The 19259-nt window shown below is 32.7% G+C and overlaps 1 protein-coding gene across 2 annotated transcripts; it reads left to right on the forward strand.

Moving 5' to 3' along the window:
- Positions 1-3947: 3947 nt before the first annotated feature.
- LOC108345887 (polypyrimidine tract-binding protein homolog 3) lies at positions 3948-11897 on the forward strand. Of its 2 annotated transcripts, none has more exons than XM_052867243.1 (15): positions 3948-4068; positions 4564-4630; positions 6136-6207; positions 6318-6394; positions 6883-6960; positions 7240-7394; positions 7795-7859; positions 7959-8008; positions 8165-8206; positions 8305-8356; positions 8458-8503; positions 8597-8610; positions 9200-9307; positions 9401-9544; positions 11000-11897. In XM_052867243.1, the coding sequence occupies exons 2-15, from the start codon at positions 4574-4576 to the stop codon at positions 11387-11389; spliced, it is 1350 nt and encodes a 449-aa protein (XP_052723203.1). In that variant the 5' UTR covers positions 3948-4068; positions 4564-4573; the 3' UTR covers positions 11390-11897. The 2 variants fall into 2 exon arrangements, with proteins under 2 accessions (XP_052723203.1, XP_017440216.1); XM_017584727.2 differs by having other exon boundaries at positions 3980-4068; positions 6883-6961; positions 7271-7394.
- Positions 11898-19259: the final 7362 nt, after the last annotated feature.

Consider the following 19259-nt stretch of genomic DNA (forward strand, 5'->3'; position numbering starts at 1 on the left):
TGGGCAAGGGTTTATGAGTGCATGAGCATAAGGTTTATGTAGTATTTGTGTTGGGTTTTCCCCGTGAATGTATGTATGGTTATTGGGTTATCCCAACGGAGGGTTTGATGTTAAAGGAGAATAAAGTTGAGACTTTGGGTTTTCCATACAAATGTATGTGTAAGGGTGTGGTAATAATCATATGCATTATAATTGTGTTCTTTGTGTTATAATATGTATAATGATTGAATTTGGATGATTCAAGTGTTGTGATGTATGTGTTTGAGTATGTTTACAAGGGTATTTGATGCTTGAATGCATGAATGATGTTTTTGGGGAAGTTTCCTCATGATTTAGGGTTGTTGCATGTGTGTTTGCAGACTTGAATTATGTCCAGGATGTGTTTTGTTTCGCAGATAATTGATTATCACTTATGATAATTGATTATCACTTATGATAATCGATTATCACTTATGATAATCGATTATCCCTTCTTGCGTGACGTTTCTAGGTGATTTTCACTAAGATAATCGATTATCAAAAGTTATAATCAATTATCACAGTGTATATTGGTGAAAAATAGCGAATTTGATGAAGAATGAACATGGTTCAAGCCTAGAAAGTAGTAAAACGCGTTGGTACTCAAAGAATAAGAGTAATGAGCATGTTTAAGGTCAGTTTTGACATGTAATTGTGAATTGGAGTATGAATGAGTGTTGGGATGTACTAAAGCATGTGATTGATGAGCATGAGAGTGAAAGATAAGTCTACTTGTTGTACCTATTAAATCCTGGTGTTATCTGGTGATAGGTGTTTCCTTTTGCCTTGTGTGCATTGGAAGGGTTTTTCGGGTATTGAGCCTTTCTTGTATGGGGTGAAGGTGTCTTCCTTGTCCTTGTGTGGCAGGATTACATGTTCCTTAGCTAGATTGCGGGACTACTCAAATGTATCTTTGTATGGAGAATCTACATATGGGACTATAGGAGCGGCTATAGTCAGTGAGGTAGGGTACATGAGTGTGATTGATTATTTCCACTACTATGGTGTTTATGGTATGATGATGCTTATGGTATTGTTCATGATTGAGATAATCATGATGGTGGTGTATCTATGATGTTGAGATTCTCTAAGTGATGTTATGTGATAATGGTGTTACTATAAGAGTATAGTAAGTAGTTAGCATAGGTTCTAAGGAGTGGATAAACAAATAGTTTATGTGTGAGATATTAATGATGACATCCAGAGTTGGAGATCAAAGATCGAGGATCGATGATCGAGAATTGAGTAATTCGTTTGATTGAATTGTTATGTTAGAGGATTAGGAATCCTATTGTTATTACTATTATGTATGAGGTGTTTGATTATTATTGATTTAATTAGTATGTTTTTATCATGTTATTGTGAGTGTTTTACCGATAGCTTACCCTATACATGTTTGTGTTTGTGTATGTGAATGCGATGATCGTAGAACGTGTGTGATGTTATACGTGAGCAAATGATGTTGCAGATAGTGCTGAGACATGATAGATTTGAGAGATGACGAGGACAAACTTGGGATTTTATTTACAGTTATTATTTTTGAACTTTGCGACAATGTAATTGAAATCATTTCATTTCCTTTGTTATTTCTATTGGACAAATGTTTTGGAGCTATTATGTTTTATGCACGTTTAAATGTTGAGTTTTTTTGAAAATACATTTTCGCACTATAAGAAAGTTTTGAAATTTTACCCATTTTTGAATAACTCGTGACACCCTGAAATTTGGGGCGTTACACTTAAGGTTTTAGGTTAAGAATGATGTCAATCCCTTATATGATTGGAGACCTAAGACCATACACAAGAAGTAAGCCTATCAATGGGAGAATCAAATGAAATTGAGAGGAAAGAAAGTGAAAGAGAAAAGTAAGATGAGTGAAACACATAAATAGAGTAAGAGTGAAACACCTAAAAAGAGAGAAATACATGAGAGAAAAGAAAGATCAGTGAAAGTGAGTGAAGTGAAAAAATAGTTACCTTACAATAAACCTTTATTTACTTTATGGCAAAAAGTAAGTATAATGTGACTAATAGTTTTAACTTATTTGATTTATCTCCTTTCTGTGCAAATGATGAAGCTTTGGAAATGATTTCAAATCATTCTCAAAAGAGAGATAATGATGTGAACATCAAAGTCCAAAGACATGACGATGATCAAAACCTAAACTTAGGTAGACCCATAACGAGAAGAAGACTTAAAAAGATTTAAGAGATAATCCAACACAATGTAACTAATTTTTTAAAACCTTTAAAACCCATACCTTAAAAATAAGTTGATTTCATGCATTACTAAGTTAGAATATTAAAATTAAAATATTAACATAATTATTGTCCAAGATTTTAATCAAAACCTAAATGACTTGACCACTAGGAGAGACTATTTTCTTTATCAATGTTCTTAAAAAATATATAAAAGATAAATTATATTGTTTTTTTAAATGATTTAAGAAGAATATGTTGTCATCACTTTAAAATATAATCTTGCTTGATGTATTAATAAAATTACTTATTTTAATGTGAACACAGAAAAATTAGAGTTATTAATTATTCTATTTTAGCAATTTAAACAAATATTTTTACGAACATTTTTTTTAATATTAGTCCAAATCTCGTCAGAAAAATCTAAAACCACCAAAATTGTTGTGAATAGTTACCGTTCATATTTAATGCATTTATGTTAATTTTATTTTTCTTTAAAGAATATTTTTTTTTAAGAATATACATTTCAAAAAAATAAAATAGTACATACTAAATTTACATTTCCACATTTACAGTTAATAATTTTTTTTATATGCTTTAACGGAAAAGTGGACTTATAAAAATATAAAAACAAGGTAAGTTTTAAAAATTTAATGCATTTAATTGATTATATGTTTAACGTATTTTAGTACAATTAAATATATAAAATAGAGTTATAAAAAAAAGTATGAAATTCTGTTATTAATCACATATTTGTTTTTGAAAGACAGTAGAAAATAAATATATAAAATAGAGTTATAAAAAAAAGTATGAAATTCTGTTATTAATCACATATTTGTTTTTGAAAGACAGTAGAAAACCATATATTTCCGTCAAAAATATATAAGTACACATTACTTTGCAAAATTATCTGCAGATTAAATTGCATAAATTATTAGCTTTAGAGTACTAAGAATTAAGATTAAAATGTGCCGTTAAGCGTAAAATTCATAACTTTTTGAATTTTTTTTATGAAGAAGGCTTGTATTATAAATTTTTAAAAGTCAATAAGTAAAAATGTGGTTACGTCTATTTAATTTTAGGGACTATATTATTTGTTAATTTATAACTTTAAGAATTACTCATCATTTTATTTATTTTTAGAGATCAATTCAATATCTGATTTCAACTTTAGGTACTAAAATAACAATTTTAAGAATTATTCATCATTTTATTTATTTTTAGAGATCAATTTAATAGTTGATTTCAACTTTTGGTACTAAAATAATTAATAGTATTTAATTTTATAAATTATTTATCATTCGATTGTTTCTGGAGATTAATTGGACAAGCTGTTATAACTTTAAGAAATAAATATATAATTCACTCAACAAATACATGCCTGGTTGCTTATTTTTAGATACTACATTTTTATCTTATGTTACGATTTAAAAAAAAATCGATAATATACACGTTATGAATTATTTTTATTATTTTTTTAATTTTGAAGTACAATTTGAGTGATAATTGTAACCCACATAATCGATATTTTACTTTATAAATGTTTGTCGAATGCAACCCACATAATATATTTTTTATTTATTTACATTCTTATGAATATTAATATCCACATATTAAACTACTATTATAAATAAATTTTTACTTCTTAAGTTAAAATTTATAGAAAACAATTCAGAAATTAAATTAAAAATATGTAACATTGTTGGATCAGTGAGTTCCTATGTTTTGGGCTTAAAAATGATTACATACGTAGGGCAAGAAATCCACGACACTGTTTGCACCTTCTGTAATCAACTTTCTTCTCTCTCTTCTCTCTCTTCTCTTTCCTTCTTCTCTCACTCACTCTCTCGAGGCAAGTTCTCTCTCTCTCTCTCTCTCTCTCTCTCTCTCTCTGCTTCTGAGTGTTAGCTTTCCATTTTGTACGATTTGCAGCCTGTGCCATCGTGACGCGATTTTGAGAAACTTTTTTGTGTTTCTTTTGTGATTCGAAGATACCCTTTTGCCGCGTGGCATTTTTTGTATATTACTTTTTGTTATACTCACTCTTAGATTCACCTGTTCAATTGGGTAACTGAGTTTTTCACGAGTTCGATCGAGTTGGAGATAAAGTTTGGATTTTTACGCAATTCGCACTTCGTTTCAGAAAGCCCCAATTTTTTTTCCGCCTGAATCTTGATTTGCTGTGAATTTGTTTTTTCATAGCAAATGAATCTCGAGCTTCTTAGTGGAAAGTTTTGTTGCATGTTCAAATTGGAATGCATACAGAAGAGAAGATGCAGATATATTGGTTACATGTTTCTTATTTATTTTAATTTTTATTTCCTTTTTTTATTTGTGTTTTGCTTAGGTAATTTGCAATGGCTGAACCTTCCAAGGTCATTCACGTCCGAAATGTGGGGCATGAGATATCTGAAGTAAATTATTTCTCTCATTCTTACTCTGTTTTTGGTCTGTGTTTTGTAGTTACTTGTTTTTGTTATATGATCATGTCATTGCTTTAACATGGCATAGTTTCACTAGCTTCGGCGCTGTCATGGCCAGAATGGTAACTTCTGTAATATTTACTCTTCCTGGAAAGAAAGTGACAATAGCTGTTTTTGTGTAATTAGTTCTACACTTTCCGTTTCAGTTATTGATTATAACAGGTTTTTGTTGCTATACTTGGATCTCTCTAGTGGTAAAACAACCGTTCCTTGCTAACCGAACCTGCTAACTTAGGTAGTGGGTATATCAAACAATGTTGGACAGTATTAACTAAAAATTACTTGTTCTATTCAACATCAGTGGCTATATTTATAAAAGGAAGCTGCAAGATCATGTCAGTAACGAAACTTCTGGTAATAACATGTAGTTAACTGTAAATCTTTTCATAGTTCGTTTCAGAAACAGTTATACATTATTTGTTGTTGCCACGGCACTCTATATTTCTTCTAGTTCAGTATGATCTGAATATTCCAGACACCCAGACACAGCTATCTCTAGCGAAATGTGAAAGCAAATGAACATTGATTTCAGAAATTGCGTTAATAATTTCTGATATGAAGTGTCGTTTTGCGATCGTAATCTAAATTACTATTACCGATCTATTGAGTACTACAATCCAAATGAAACAGTAAAATCTTATCAGAGGGCCTTTGATGTCAGGTCACGGAAAAAAGGAAAAAAGTTGATTTTGGAATACGTTTTAAATGAAAGAGGGATTTACAAAAGTACACACCATAGCAAACAGAAGTCCAAAATGCCAGCCTGTAATAGAATACAGGATGTTTGTTTACTGTGTATTGCTGACAACCGGAAAGTGTATGATAACATTTTCTAAAATTGCTTATTGAGTTGTAGTCACCGTATTCCAAGAGTCATAAAGTAATTGAATGCCAACAACCAATACTTTTATGTTGTTTTTATGTTTACTCATTTGTTTGAGGGAGGAGATTGTTGAGCTATACTGGAATGGAATATATGTCTGCTGATGTGCAAACAAATCCTTTTGATTATATTCGAGGAATCAATTTGCAATTGCTGTTCTCACAATTAATTGAAATTCTTAAAATCTTTCTATCTCTATCATGGGATAATATTTATGAAGGATGGAGGAAGAATGATATAGGATCGCAGTATGGGGAATATTATTCATAAAAATAGAAGATTTTTTTTAAAACATAAAGCATTCATGGCACTCCAGACCTCTAGAAAATATAACTTTGAATCTACTTAAAACTTTGTTGATGTTAAAGGATCTTCTTCAGTGCTTGTTTATGTCAAATGTAGATTCCCTCTTAGTATGTTAGGTGGGGTGGGGTCCACTTAAAGACGACACTGGCTGATTATCAAAGATGATGTGAATGAACAATTCTTTCCCATTTTCTGCCGAGTTTAAATTTATCAAGTGATATATAAGTCATAACTCATGTGGTTGCAGAATGATTTGCTTCAGCTATTTCAGCCTTTTGGAGTTATAACAAAGCTTGTTATGTTGCGTGCCAAAAATCAGGTTGGTGTTCTTACTTCGAAATAAAATTTTCTGTTTTCCTTAGATTCTGGGAAATGTAGGCTGTTTTGTTTTATCATTTTTTTTATTTGTATAATCTATTGCACTTGTAGGCACTTCTTCAAATGCAAGATATTCCTTCTGCAGTTAATGCTTTACAATTTTATTCAAATGTTCAGCCAAGCATAAGGTACAAATAGATTATCTTTTCACAATTGAATTTTTTTGTGGTTTACTTGAATACAACTACCTCTTGTCCTATTTATAAGAATAAGAACCCACTTTCAACTGTATTAATTGGTAACTGTCTTTTATATCCTTAATTTATGTATGAAGTCTATTAATGAAACATTGACTCATTTCCCAACAAAGTAGATGCATTCATTGGCCTATTAGCAATACAAGTCAACCATTGGTTAAAACAATTATCCCTTGAGTTATGAATAATATAATTAAATATAACCATTAACCTTTACTGAAGCCATTTTCGGGGGTTATTCAACTTTTTTTGTTGGTCCTGATGGATTAGGTATTTTGTTCTTATATATTGTAAGAAAGGTAGTATTTTGATAACTTGATATTGGACGTCTTGTTAAGAGATTTGAAAAGCATTATTAGTTCCCATTGTTTCTAAGAAATTATTATTCTTTTCATAGTTGTCTTATTGTTTTATTGTAGGGGGAGAAATGTTTATGTTCAGTTTTCCTCACATCAAGAACTAACTACAATGGATCAAAATCAAGCACGAGAGGATGAGGTTGGTATTTTTTGTGTTTTTTTTTCTTTAAACGGAAAATATATGCCTCAACTTGTTGTGGCAAAAACTGAATATTTACCTACCCTTTTTCATTTACCATATGTATTCTTTATATTTATGCGTTGTTTTGTCCCCATAATATATATGTATATTGTTCTCAGACTTTGTATTGCAATAAGTATAGTGTTGATTTCTTTTGTTCTGTAGTTTTCTTTCTCTTTATCACGAACTTCTCTATTTATTCTCCTTTCTCTCTCTCTCTTCTCTTTCTCTATGCTGTCTGCTGTCGGCAACTCTCTGGATGCACAGCCAAATCGAATTCTCTTAGTTACAGTTCATCACATGCTGTATCCTATAACAGCGGATGTCCTACATCAAGTGTTTTCTCCCCATGGATTTGTGGAAAAGATTGTAACCTTTCAGAAGTCAGCTGGTCAGATTCTCTCAGATTTCTTCCTCTCTCTTTCTTTTCCTTTTAAGATTTCTTTTTGTCTTTGGGGCCTAAATGGATTGAATTGAATAGAGGATATATTGGGTTCATGTAATAATTTCTTTTGCATTATGTAAATATATGTTTTGGTAGATAAATAGGAAAATGAGTTCGTTGATATGAATGAAATTAAGTTTTTCGTTTTTCAATGTGTCAGTGTCTCATTTTTTTTTTCTTTTCACAGTATACATATACCCTGTTATTAGATATGACTATTGAGGAACAAGGACCATCACTGCATTTTTTTTATGGAAGAAGACTGTCTTCCTATCATAGTTAATTGGTTGATGTTTTGTACATGTGTTGTATTACTGGTTTCATCTCGTGTTTAAAAACTGTGTAGGCTTTCAGGCTCTCATCCAGTATCAATCCCGTCAAAGTGCTGTTGCTGCCAGAAGTACACTACAGGTTGTTTTGCATTTACATGGACTTTGTGGCATTACTTGGCTTGTTAATTTCTGACGATATATTTTTTTATTTGATGATTGTACTTCTGACAATTTATAGGGACGCAATATTTATGATGGTTGTTGTCAGCTGGACATTCAATACTCAAAGTAAGTTAACTTTATCTCAGCAATTTCATTCCATTGTGATTTTTGGGTTTAGTGACTTGTGTTATTCTTCTATGTTGCTGATTAATCTTGTATCCCCCATCTTTCTGCCTTGCCTTTATTTATTTATGGTTGGATAATAATTCATATTCATTGCAGCCTTGATGAACTACAAGTGAACTACAATAATGATCGTTCAAGGTGTGACTCAATTGGTTCTTTATTTCTAGTCCTTTTAAACACTGTTTCTTTTATATCGTCGTAATTATTATAATGAGTTTATTCCTCATGCTCCACAGGGACTTCACGAACCCAAATCTGCCTACTGAACAGAAAGGTCGATCTTCACAAGTATGTTGTTTCACTTGTTTATTTATGAATCAAATCTTGATCATTGTCAAATACTTAACTAAAATGTTTTTTAACTTCATCTTTCATCTTCTATGAAATAGCCTGGATATGGTGATGCAGGAGGCATGTATTCTGGAGCAAGGACAGGTGCTAAATATTTTAAGTTGCTTTGGTTGGTTTACTTTGTTTGTTATTGTTTATTTCTTTGTATAACTAATATTTTTCGTTTGCTTTTTACAGCTGGATTCTCACAGGTGGATATTTTCAAGTCAAGTTGACGTCACTTTTGCGATTAGTGATTTGCAGTGGAATATATGATGAAGTTATCAACTTATCATCAATTTACATATTGTGAAAAGTAGCATTATAAATGTCTAGCGGATTAGTGGTTGATCTCTTTTTACTATATAGATATTTTAAAATCTAAATGTGGTAAATACTTGATTTCATAATTGTTACCCTACAAAAGGTGAGATTTTGAGTTTGCTGATCTTTGGCAAAGTAATTTCCAATGGGGCTTTATATTTTATTTAATTTTTCAAATGAAGTTTCACTGAAAATGTTTGTTGGCCCTTCTGCTCTGTGATCAGGTTGGGATTTTCGTCCTTTTTGTGATAAATCACAGTCATATATTATGAATCTGTTATGTTTTTCTTTATAAGTTGAGTGTTGATGTGCATCACTTGAATGGTTTTTTCTTCCCATTTATTTTTAAAGCATGTTTGGCTTAGCTTAATTGTTTGAATTTTTTTTTTTAAGCTCAGTTGATTTTGATTCTAAATCATTCTGGACATAAAATATGCCAACATCAATAAGGCGTGCTAACTTGTTTTTGAATTTTAGATGGCCAATGCTGCTGCAATTGCAGCTGCCTTTGGGGGAGGTTTGCCTCCTGGCATAACTGGAACAAATGAAAGGTGTACAATTCTTGTTGCGAATCTCAGTCCTGATGTAAGTACATTGCCTTGATCTCTCTTCCCTTTTTCCATAAAGTTCTCTACACTTTTCTAAATTATATTTGGCTTGTAATTTGTTTTTATTCAGAGAATAGACGAAGATAAACTGTTCAATTTGTTCTCCATTTATGGGAACATTGTCAGGATTAAACTACTCCGAAATAAGCCTGACCATGCACTTATCCAGATGGGGGATGGTTTCCAAGCTGAATTAGCGGTACATTTTCTGAAGGTTTGTTTCTTGTACACCTTACTGGTTATATACATCTTTAATTAGATCTTGTGATATCTTCACTAACATAAAAGGTTATTATTGTGCCTGTAGATTTATTATATTTGTTGTTTATGCAATAAGATATTATGCTTACTAGTCTTCTCTTTTTTGAACTTACTCGGAAACAATTCAACCATATTCATATTTTATTTTTGAAACAACTAATACACAAGTGCTTATTCAATAAGTGCTTAATTAAGCACTTTACCAATACACATCCTTAGTGGAGAGAGATCATTACTATGCTTAATATAAATTATGTTCAACCTTCTAGACAATAATGCCTACGTGTTCTAAATGTATTGAACATGATATATACATGAAAAAACTGTCTCTTAAGCATATTTTTTCAAACACCTTTTTTCCTGTCTAAACCTTGAAGTTTCCATCTAGCATTTCAGCTGGGGAGGATAAGCTCTTTCTGTTGACTTGAGTTCATAAACCTCTTTTTTATATTCTCCCTTTTTGTGATCTTTGACATCTTGTTCCTGGTCTATCCTAATAGGAAAAAAATTATGTTCTTTTTGCATTGGAGAAACTTCTTTCTGTTTCCTTGGTTTGTTGCTCCTCTTTCCTGGTGGTGGCACCTATTTCCTCTTGCTTGACAGGCACTGCATCCAGCTGCAGCTCAACAGTCAAAAGCCATTTTGGTTTTACCTGAATATTAGTCATAATATTGATTCTTCTGTTAATGATAGATGTTTTTTAAAGTTTATCTTCTCTAAATATTCACATTTAAGCATTCATACGTAAAAGTGAAATGGAATCCATTACCATATCCTGATATTTTTCCCACTAGCCCATTAAAAATATTACCCAACTTTTACTTGTAATTTAATTGTTAATTTTTAATATAGTAATGGTTTTATTTTCTTGTTACCTTTGCATGCATTATCCAGCGATACTGAATTTGAAATTTGTATTTTGTAAGGAGATGATATTTTTGTCTCATGACTGTTTATTCTTAACAGATTGTGCTAATAAAAAACTTATACTCATTTTTATTTGTTTATTCTTTATTCTACTGGTATTGTTTGGCATGCAATGTTGATTTCTTCAATGATTAGTTTTGATCGAGATTATGGTTATAATATCCTAATAAGCTGATTTTTTTAATGCGAAATTTTAATGAGTTAAACAGTATCTTTAATTAATGGTTTGTGCTACTCCCATCAGAAAGTAGAAAATGGAGAACTGTTTGATTAAAACTGGATTGTTAGCTAATTGAATCGAGATTATAAGCTGGTGCTATTGCACATTACATTGAACATGATAGATCCTCTAGTTGTCTACAAAACATTTGTGTTTATTTGATGTATTTATTCTCCATAGTTGCTGCCTGCAATTTAATCAGGCACTTTTTCAGCTCTAGCTTTAAGCCACTCACTAAAACCTTTTCAATTTAAAACACAGGGAGCCATGTTGTTTGGGAAGCGGTTGGAAGTCAACTATTCAAAGTTTGCAAACATATCCCAAGGTGCTGATACACACGAGTATGTCAATTCAAATCTCAATCGATTCAACCGAAATGCTGCAAAGAATTATCGGTATTGCTGCTCCCCAACAAAAATGATCCACTTGTCCACCCTCCCACAAGACATAACTGAAGATGAGATTGTAAGCCTTTTGGAGGAACATGGTAACATTGTCAACTGCAAAGTCTTTGAGATGAATGGTAAAAAACAGTCACTTGTTCAATTTGAGACTGAGGAGCAGGCTACTGAAGCCCTTGTGTGCAAACATGCAAGTCCACTTTCTGGATCGGTTGTCCGTATCTCCTTTTCTCAGTTGCAGAATATATGAGCATAATAACTGAAGGAAAACCGATTTATGGTTGCTACTTGCTAAGCTTATTAGGTTCTGAATTTGGGAAGGATAATTTTTATGCTGATTATGTCACCCTCATTGTCATTGTAATGGTCTCTTTGCTTGCTAATTTACTGATAAAACCTGCTCTACTTTTTCTCTTTGAATCATTTCTCTCCTCATTTGCCTCTACTAGATTTTTAGGTTGCTAACATAAAGTAGTGGGGCAAGCTTTATTATTGCAGACGGATGTCGCCTTGAAGAATAGAAAAGAGAGGGAAGTTAAGTTACTACCTTCTTCAGAGTTGAGGGATTCTCTTATGGTTGTTCTTATTATCATTGTTGTATATGCTCTGTAATTCAGGCTAAGTAGGTCTTTCTGTTGTATTCTCAATCCATTTCAATTTTCTTGTCCAGCTAAGTGAAAAACTACATTTTTGTTTTGGTTTATTTATTCCTATCTGCACTTTGTAGAAGCTACATGGTTCTCTCTTCCTCTCTTTCATGTCCTACCCTTCTCTTCCCTTACCTTCCTCCTTGCATGTTCAAGGATTGAGAACATTTTCTTTATTTCCTCTCCTTTTAGATTCTCATCTTTTCTTTCTTATCTCTCCATCTCAACCTTCAATGAAAGAATGTAAAATTCTCATTAAGTAAATAATAGGACCTCTTATTTTATGCAATCTTTGCTAGATATGCATGGTTTTTCTCTAATTTCTTTTATATATGGACAAATTTATGAATTGCTCCTATGCTTCCTGAGGCTATGTTTGGATTTCTGGTAGGAAGTAGAGTGGATAAAAAGTTTACACCATTTATGAGTTTATGAAACTAAAGGATAGCATCCAATCAGTCTTCTTCCATTCTTTTCTGGTACATGTCTTTGTGATTTAATGGTTAATCCGTGCATAGGACTGGTAAGAGTTTTAAGGAGTTCTCAGGTTTATTATTTTGTATTGATTTAATTATATATGTAATTTAATTTCTATAGTTACAAGTTTAGTCCATACATTTAAAGAGAAAAACTTTATGGATTGGTATATTGAAATGGTATACACTGTGATTCAATTATGAACTGTTATATATATGGTAAGTTTAATTCATGTATTTTAAAAAAATATGTATGTCATCTATTTAAAAACTATCATCAGTTTGTTGATCCTTATAACAATTACTTTTCAAGGATAGTTTGTTGACATGGTGGTTCTAGATAAGATAAAATGACTATTTTATTATGTCAATTAATACTTTGATGCACATACACTAGTTGAATTATTTATTTTCATTTTTTAATGTAATATTCAAGGAAAACGTCTTAACAAAAATCAATGAAATAGTTGACGATATTTTATTATTCTTGTTTTTATTAGTATTGTTATGATTTTTATATATATCACTCATTATTACAAACTATAATTATTTTTTATTTTGTATCACTCCTATTATTCTATTATCATCGGCATTATTACTATTATCGTCTTCATATCATTACATTTATTGGAAAACTAATATTTATAGCCGTTAACAATATATCACTTCTTCATTGTGATCACAATAAATAGTATAATCACCAGCATCTTAGTCGTATTTTTATCATATTTTTTTAATTATACCGTAAAGATTAACAAGGAGTAAAATTATATGTAAGGATTTAAAAAATAAAAAATTCATCCCAGTATAATTAAAATTATATGTTTTTTAATAAGAATAAAGATCAATGAAATGAAACTAAACCTTATCTTAGAATAATTAGTTCTATGTATCATCAATAGCTTAAGTAGGGTGCAGTGTGCTAAACAATTTATGAGTTGTACTTAGCTTAAGTAGGGTGTAGTAAACAATTTATGAGTTGTACTTAGCTTAAGTAGGGTGTAGTGTGCTAAACAATTTATGAGTTGTACTTAGCTTAAGTAAGGTGTAGTTTGCTAAACAATTTATGAGTTGTACTTAGCTTAAGTAGAGTGTAGTGTGCTAAACAATTTACGAATTGTACTTTTAATTGTAATGAGTTCTTTATTTATATATCTCTTATTCTTTCATGTACTTTTCTATCATATTTTCATTATATAGAAGATTGTAAGTGAAATATCAGAAACCCTCTAGAAAGATATTTATCTGTCTTGCCTTGTTCGTTTGACACTAGTCATCGCTATCTGTAATTGTCCAACATAATTTTTGTTGTCTGCCATTGTCCGGTGTTGTTTCACTACTATCCAACCCTATTTGCAATTGTACTTTGCAGTTTGAAATTGTCCAACAATGTCAATCACTGTCCTTTATTGTTTTGTTGTAGTTCATCGTTGTTTGTTGCCTTTTGTCATTGTAGTTTCATCAGGAAACCATTGGATCAAGATTGGCTCTCCACACAATGACTAACCCCGTCGGTGCCAAAGGCTAGTTCTCCTCCATGCACTGCCACATGCATAATCTTTGTACGTTGCGAATAGGCATGTGTTGTCCATGCGCGTCATTTGCTCTTCAGAACACGTCACCTTTATAGTTGTTGCCAGATCCCCTCTCTATGTTTTGACCCTCAAAACTTTATTTTAGTGAAGTCCAGAAGCAACCTTTGTGGAAGTCAGTTAAGGTTTCTTTCTTCCTTGGTTGTTTTTTGTTTCCTTGGTTAAAAATGGAAACTAGAAGTGTTATTTCATTCTCTGGAAGCCTCTCAATTACTTCTGAGAAGATAAACAAGGAAAAATTATCTATCTTAATTTGCTATCATTTCTTGAACAAGGAGATTATGATCACTTTGAGCAAGATGAAAGCCATGTGTCTGCTGAAAAAGCTGAAGAGTGGAAACAAATAGATTTCCAATTGTGTGTCTTGTTGTGGCAATTTGTGAAACCAAGATTTCTTATGTCCCTTACAACTTTCAAAACCTGTCACTACTTTTGGAAGAAAGCTTAAAGTATCTATTCCAATGGTATTCAACGTTTCTCTATGATACAAAAACAATTTTGTCTCTCTCAAAATGGCAGACTGTAACATGATATCCTTCATGACTGAAGCCTAATTATTGTGGAAGATATGAGGATGTTTATGGAAGTCGAATCTTTGAGAAAATCAAGAAGAAACTTGACAAATATTTTATGTTGTTAATCATTTGTGCTTTACATGATGGCATATGCCCTAGCCATGGTTAAGCATACTTAAGAAGAGTTGGATTCATCTATGAAAGGTGGGTCCGAGCTCTAATCATCATGAGCCATCAACATGTTCTTAGTAAAATTGTGTGTATTTTAGACCTTGTATTAAGGGTCAAATAGTATAGTATTTAATTTTAGGCCTTGTATTAAGGGCTAAGTATTGTATGGTTTGTAATCTTATTTTTAAAGAGTGTGTCCCACCATGGGACATGATGGCCACATGGTAAGCTCTTAAGTGAAGAGTTTTTCTTAAGAAGGAAGTGGCCATGTGTCATTTTCTAAGTGGAGAAACTCTTACTAAAGTGGATTGCCATATGTCACTATAAGAGTGGAGAAACTTTGCAAAAGTGGATTGTCACATGACACTTTAAGAGTGGAGGAACTTTGCAAAAGTGGATTGCCACATGCTACTTCAAGAGTGGAGAAGACTTTACAAAAGTGGATTGCCACATGGCACTCTAAGAGTGGAGAAACTTTGTAAGAGTGGATTGCCACATGTCTCTTTAAGAGTGGATAGTTTTTAGGGTTTCTTGTCTACTTTGGAGACACCTTTCTCTATAAATAGAAGGGTCTCCTTCCTTGTAAAATCACTTGATGAATTTGAATGTTATTATGCCAAAATGTGTGCAAACATATCTTGTCTCAAGTCAAGGTTAGAGCATCCCATGAGGTCCCTCTAACAACCCTTTTCTAGAGTTGGTCCAACCTCTCCGGAGATCCATCAAACACCTCCATCCTACCATAAATACTCATCAAAACCTCACCAACATTGTGAGCCCACCACCATATCCATTACTTCCGCACAAATTCCACCTCCATAGCTTCATCTTCGCGCTTTGACCCAACCTAGCTCGAGGAGGACGCTATCATTTGGTATCAAGAGCTTTGGGTCTACAAGAGCTAAGTATCTTGGTCCTTTACCTATCTTTGTGTATTTCTTGTTGTTATTGTGTTGTTCTTTATTGTCTTCCATTGTTTACATCCATATATGTTATTTTTATGGTTCTAGTTTGTTCTTTTGCGGAACCATTCGGTTTTTACCACTAAGTTTCCATATACATGTGTTGTGGCGTGCTTTTATATTTTTTTTGAGTCTTTCTTCATATATTTGGTTCTGTTTTAATGTCATTTTTGGGTTATTTTTTATTTTTAATTCCATCCATGTTGTCTAGAGTCATGTGTTTTATGTCATTTTCTCTTAGTTCGGGCTTTGCAAAAATCATAAAAAAATATGTCCCATTGGGATTTCGAAATTACACTATATACATCCATCTGAGTGTTTTTTTTCTTTCATATTTGAGTTCATGCTTGTCATTAGATCATTGTCAAGTTCTTAGAGTTAAGTTTCTCTTGTGTTTCTTTGAGTTTCATACTCTATTTTTGATTCTAGTAAGATTTCTTCCATTTTTTTTTCTTTGAGTCATGAACTTTGAGCTACCCAAACAAATTGTCCAGATCTAATTTGTGTTGAAAAACAAAAGTGTAGACAAAAGTAAAAAGCCAAAGTAAAAAAAAAAAAAAGTAAAAGTACAAGCAAAAGCAAAAGTGAAAAACAAAAGTTACTTTGACTTGAGACTTTGACATGAGACTTTACCATGACACTTGGAGATGATACTTGGACATAATACCTTGACATGACACTTGGACATGACCCTTGGATATGAGACTTGGACATGACACTTTTGACAAAATATTGTCTCTGCCTACAGTGCACCATTAGCTAAGTGTTTGTAAAGATAAGAAGTAATAATTCTCTATTCTAATTGTTTTTGGTTTTATTAATCTATTCTAGTGCCTTTCTTTAGGTAATTCTTTTGAGTGCCTAGCCTTTGTTTTTAAGCTTTATTTTCTTGATTGTCTTGTTCATTACTCTCTGTTTTGTCTCAACATAACTCCTTTTGAAGAGCTATTGTTCAAATTGGCCCTTGATTTGCATTCTCTTTGGATTCCTACCTTTCGGATTTGGTTTGATATTTGGTGTAGGATATTCTTTGGAGGAAAAACGAAATTGGACATAGTATATTGGGTGATCGGAGACCTCTTTGGACCTTAAAACCGTGAGGAAGAGACAAGAAGAAAACGAGTGAAACACTTTAGAGAGGAACACACATTATTTATTTGTATTACGCATTTTTGAGTTGTAAAATTGTATTGCTTTTGGATTTGTAACTCATAACCTTGTTAGGTATCTTGGGGTAGTCTGTGATACTCAATCCCATATCCTAACAAAGACTTGTAAACCATATTGAAAACGTTTTTAGTTGGTTAGAGTTTGAAGGTTCCAAAGTGCCTTCTAACTTTACCATTAGGCCGCATAGTCTAGTTTAATTGTTGTCTTTAACTGCTTATAATTTATTGTGTGTCTACTTGTGTATCAAACCTAATTCCATTTGAGAAGTTTGGTGCAAGAGAACTTGAGGTAAACTTTGGCTAGGAAAGGCTTGGATTTTAAGTGATCCTTAGTGATTCTCCTATCTTTCCTGGAAGTGAACTTGAGATTATTTTGCCTCCTTAAATCTCTAAAGGAATTTACTTTTGAAATACAAGTTTGTGTGTGCATTACATATTTTGAATTTTTTTAAGAATGTCTAAGGAACCTTCTTACCAAATTGATAGTGATTATAGTGAAGAGGCCCAACCAAATTTAGAACAAATGGCCAAGGAACTAAAATCACTAAAACTTTGGCAAAAGCAAGAATCCATTTTGAAAGAAAAAGAAAGAGTTGAAAGAGAACAATATCTTGAAACCTTAGAAGAAGAGCTTAGAGTTCTAGCCCAGAAACAAGAAAAGGTCCAAGAAGAGATAAAGAAAAGTAGGAGTAGGAGTCACTCAAGGAGGAGTTCAAAAATTCCCACAGAAAACACATACCCTGAACAAGATAGTAGGACTGCTGCACAATTCTACCAACATCCTCCACCTAGAAGGTATAGAAGGGAGAGTGAACAACCACCAAGAGAGATTAGGATAGACCTTCCTCATTTCTATGGGAAAGAAGATGTTGAGGCATACCTAGATTGGGAAATGAAAGTAGAACAACTTTTTGAGTGTCATCAAATAATAGAGGAAAGGAAAGTTTCCCTAGCCACCCTAAGCTTTCAAGGGAATGCCATGTATTGGTGGACTTCCCTAGTGAGAGAAAGAAGACTCTCCAATTCCCCTCAAGTCCAATATTGGAATGACTTAAAGAATGCTCTAAAAAGAAGACACATACCTTCCTACTACCATAGAGAGCTTATGGATAAACTCCAAAGGCTCCAACAAAGAACCATGAGTGTGGAAAAGTATAGGCAAAAGATGGAACTCTACATGATGAGAGCGGGAATTAGGGAAGAAGAAGGAACCACCATTTCTAGATTTCTAAGTGGTCTTAATCTTGATATTAGAGATAAAGTGGAGTTGTTGCCCTATCAAGATCTCAATGATTTGGTACAAATTTGCATAAAAGTTGAGCAACAACATTTGAGAAAAGGTTTGAAAATTGACCACTCTAACTATAGTGTTAAGAAAGACTATAGGAGGGAAGGTAAGCAAGTGATGGAAGAGGAACCCTCTAGGAATCTATGGAAGGAGAAAGAAAAAGATAGATCAAGGGAGGGAACATCATTACACACTCGTACTAGTGAAATTAAATGTTTTAAATGTCAAGGTAGAGGTCATATGGCATCACAATGCCCCACTAAAAGGACCATAATCTTGAGGGATGTTGACTCATATAGTAGTGAAGAGGAGGAGGAGAAAGGCACAAGTAAGGATGAGAGTGAAGGAGAAGATTCCTACCCATGCGAGGGAGATCTCCTCATAATGAGAAGAATTTTGAAGAATCAACCTAGTCCCCAAGTCCAAACCCAAAGAGAGAACATCTTTCATACAAGATGTCAAGTTTTAGAAAACACGTGTTCTCTTATTGTGGATAGTGGCTCATGTTGCAATTGTTGTAGCACTAGGTTGGTTGAAAAGTTAGCCTTAACTATATTGCCTCACCCCCAACCTTACAAACTTCAATGGCTTAATGATGGTGAAGACATGATAGTTAATCAACAAGTGAAGGTTAAGTTTTCCATAGGGAATTATGAAGATAGTGTGCTATGTGACATAGTACCTATGGAAGTTTGTCACATCTTGTTAGGAAGGCCTTGGCTTTTTGAAAAGGAAACCATACATCATGGTCGTACCAATGAGATAACCTTCAACCATAAAGATAGAAAGTTTGTACTTCATCCTCTCACACCATCTCAAGTTGAAACAGACCAAGTACAAATGAAAAATAAGAGAGAAAAGGAAAGAGATGACACTAACATATACAAAATCAAATGTTCAGAGTGTCAAAGCAATACACACATGTCCAATGAGTGTCCCAACAAAAGAGCCTTCATGTTAAGGGCCACAGGCTTGTGTGAAGATTCAAAAGGGGTATTCTTTCCATCTTCCTTTAGTAGATTGGAAAGACAAGACCAAATGAGACTTGGTGGTAAAAAGGGAAGTCACTCCAAATGCATATGCATTCAACACAAGATAAGCCGGGACTTAAAGGGAAACTACATAATTTGGTTGATTATTCTAATAACACTTACTTTATCTCTTGTTTTTTGCAGAAAGTTATTTGACCCCGGAGGGTTTTGTTGATACATAAGTTGATCAATATGAAGAAGAGGGTTTTTGAAGAAACTTAAAGATTTGAGGACAAATCCTTTTTAAGAGGGAGGGTATGATGGCATAT

The sequence above is a fragment of the Vigna angularis genome, chromosome 8 (assembly GCF_016808095.1).
Source record: "Vigna angularis cultivar LongXiaoDou No.4 chromosome 8, ASM1680809v1, whole genome shotgun sequence".
Lineage (NCBI taxonomy): Eukaryota > Viridiplantae > Streptophyta > Magnoliopsida > Fabales > Fabaceae > Vigna > Vigna angularis.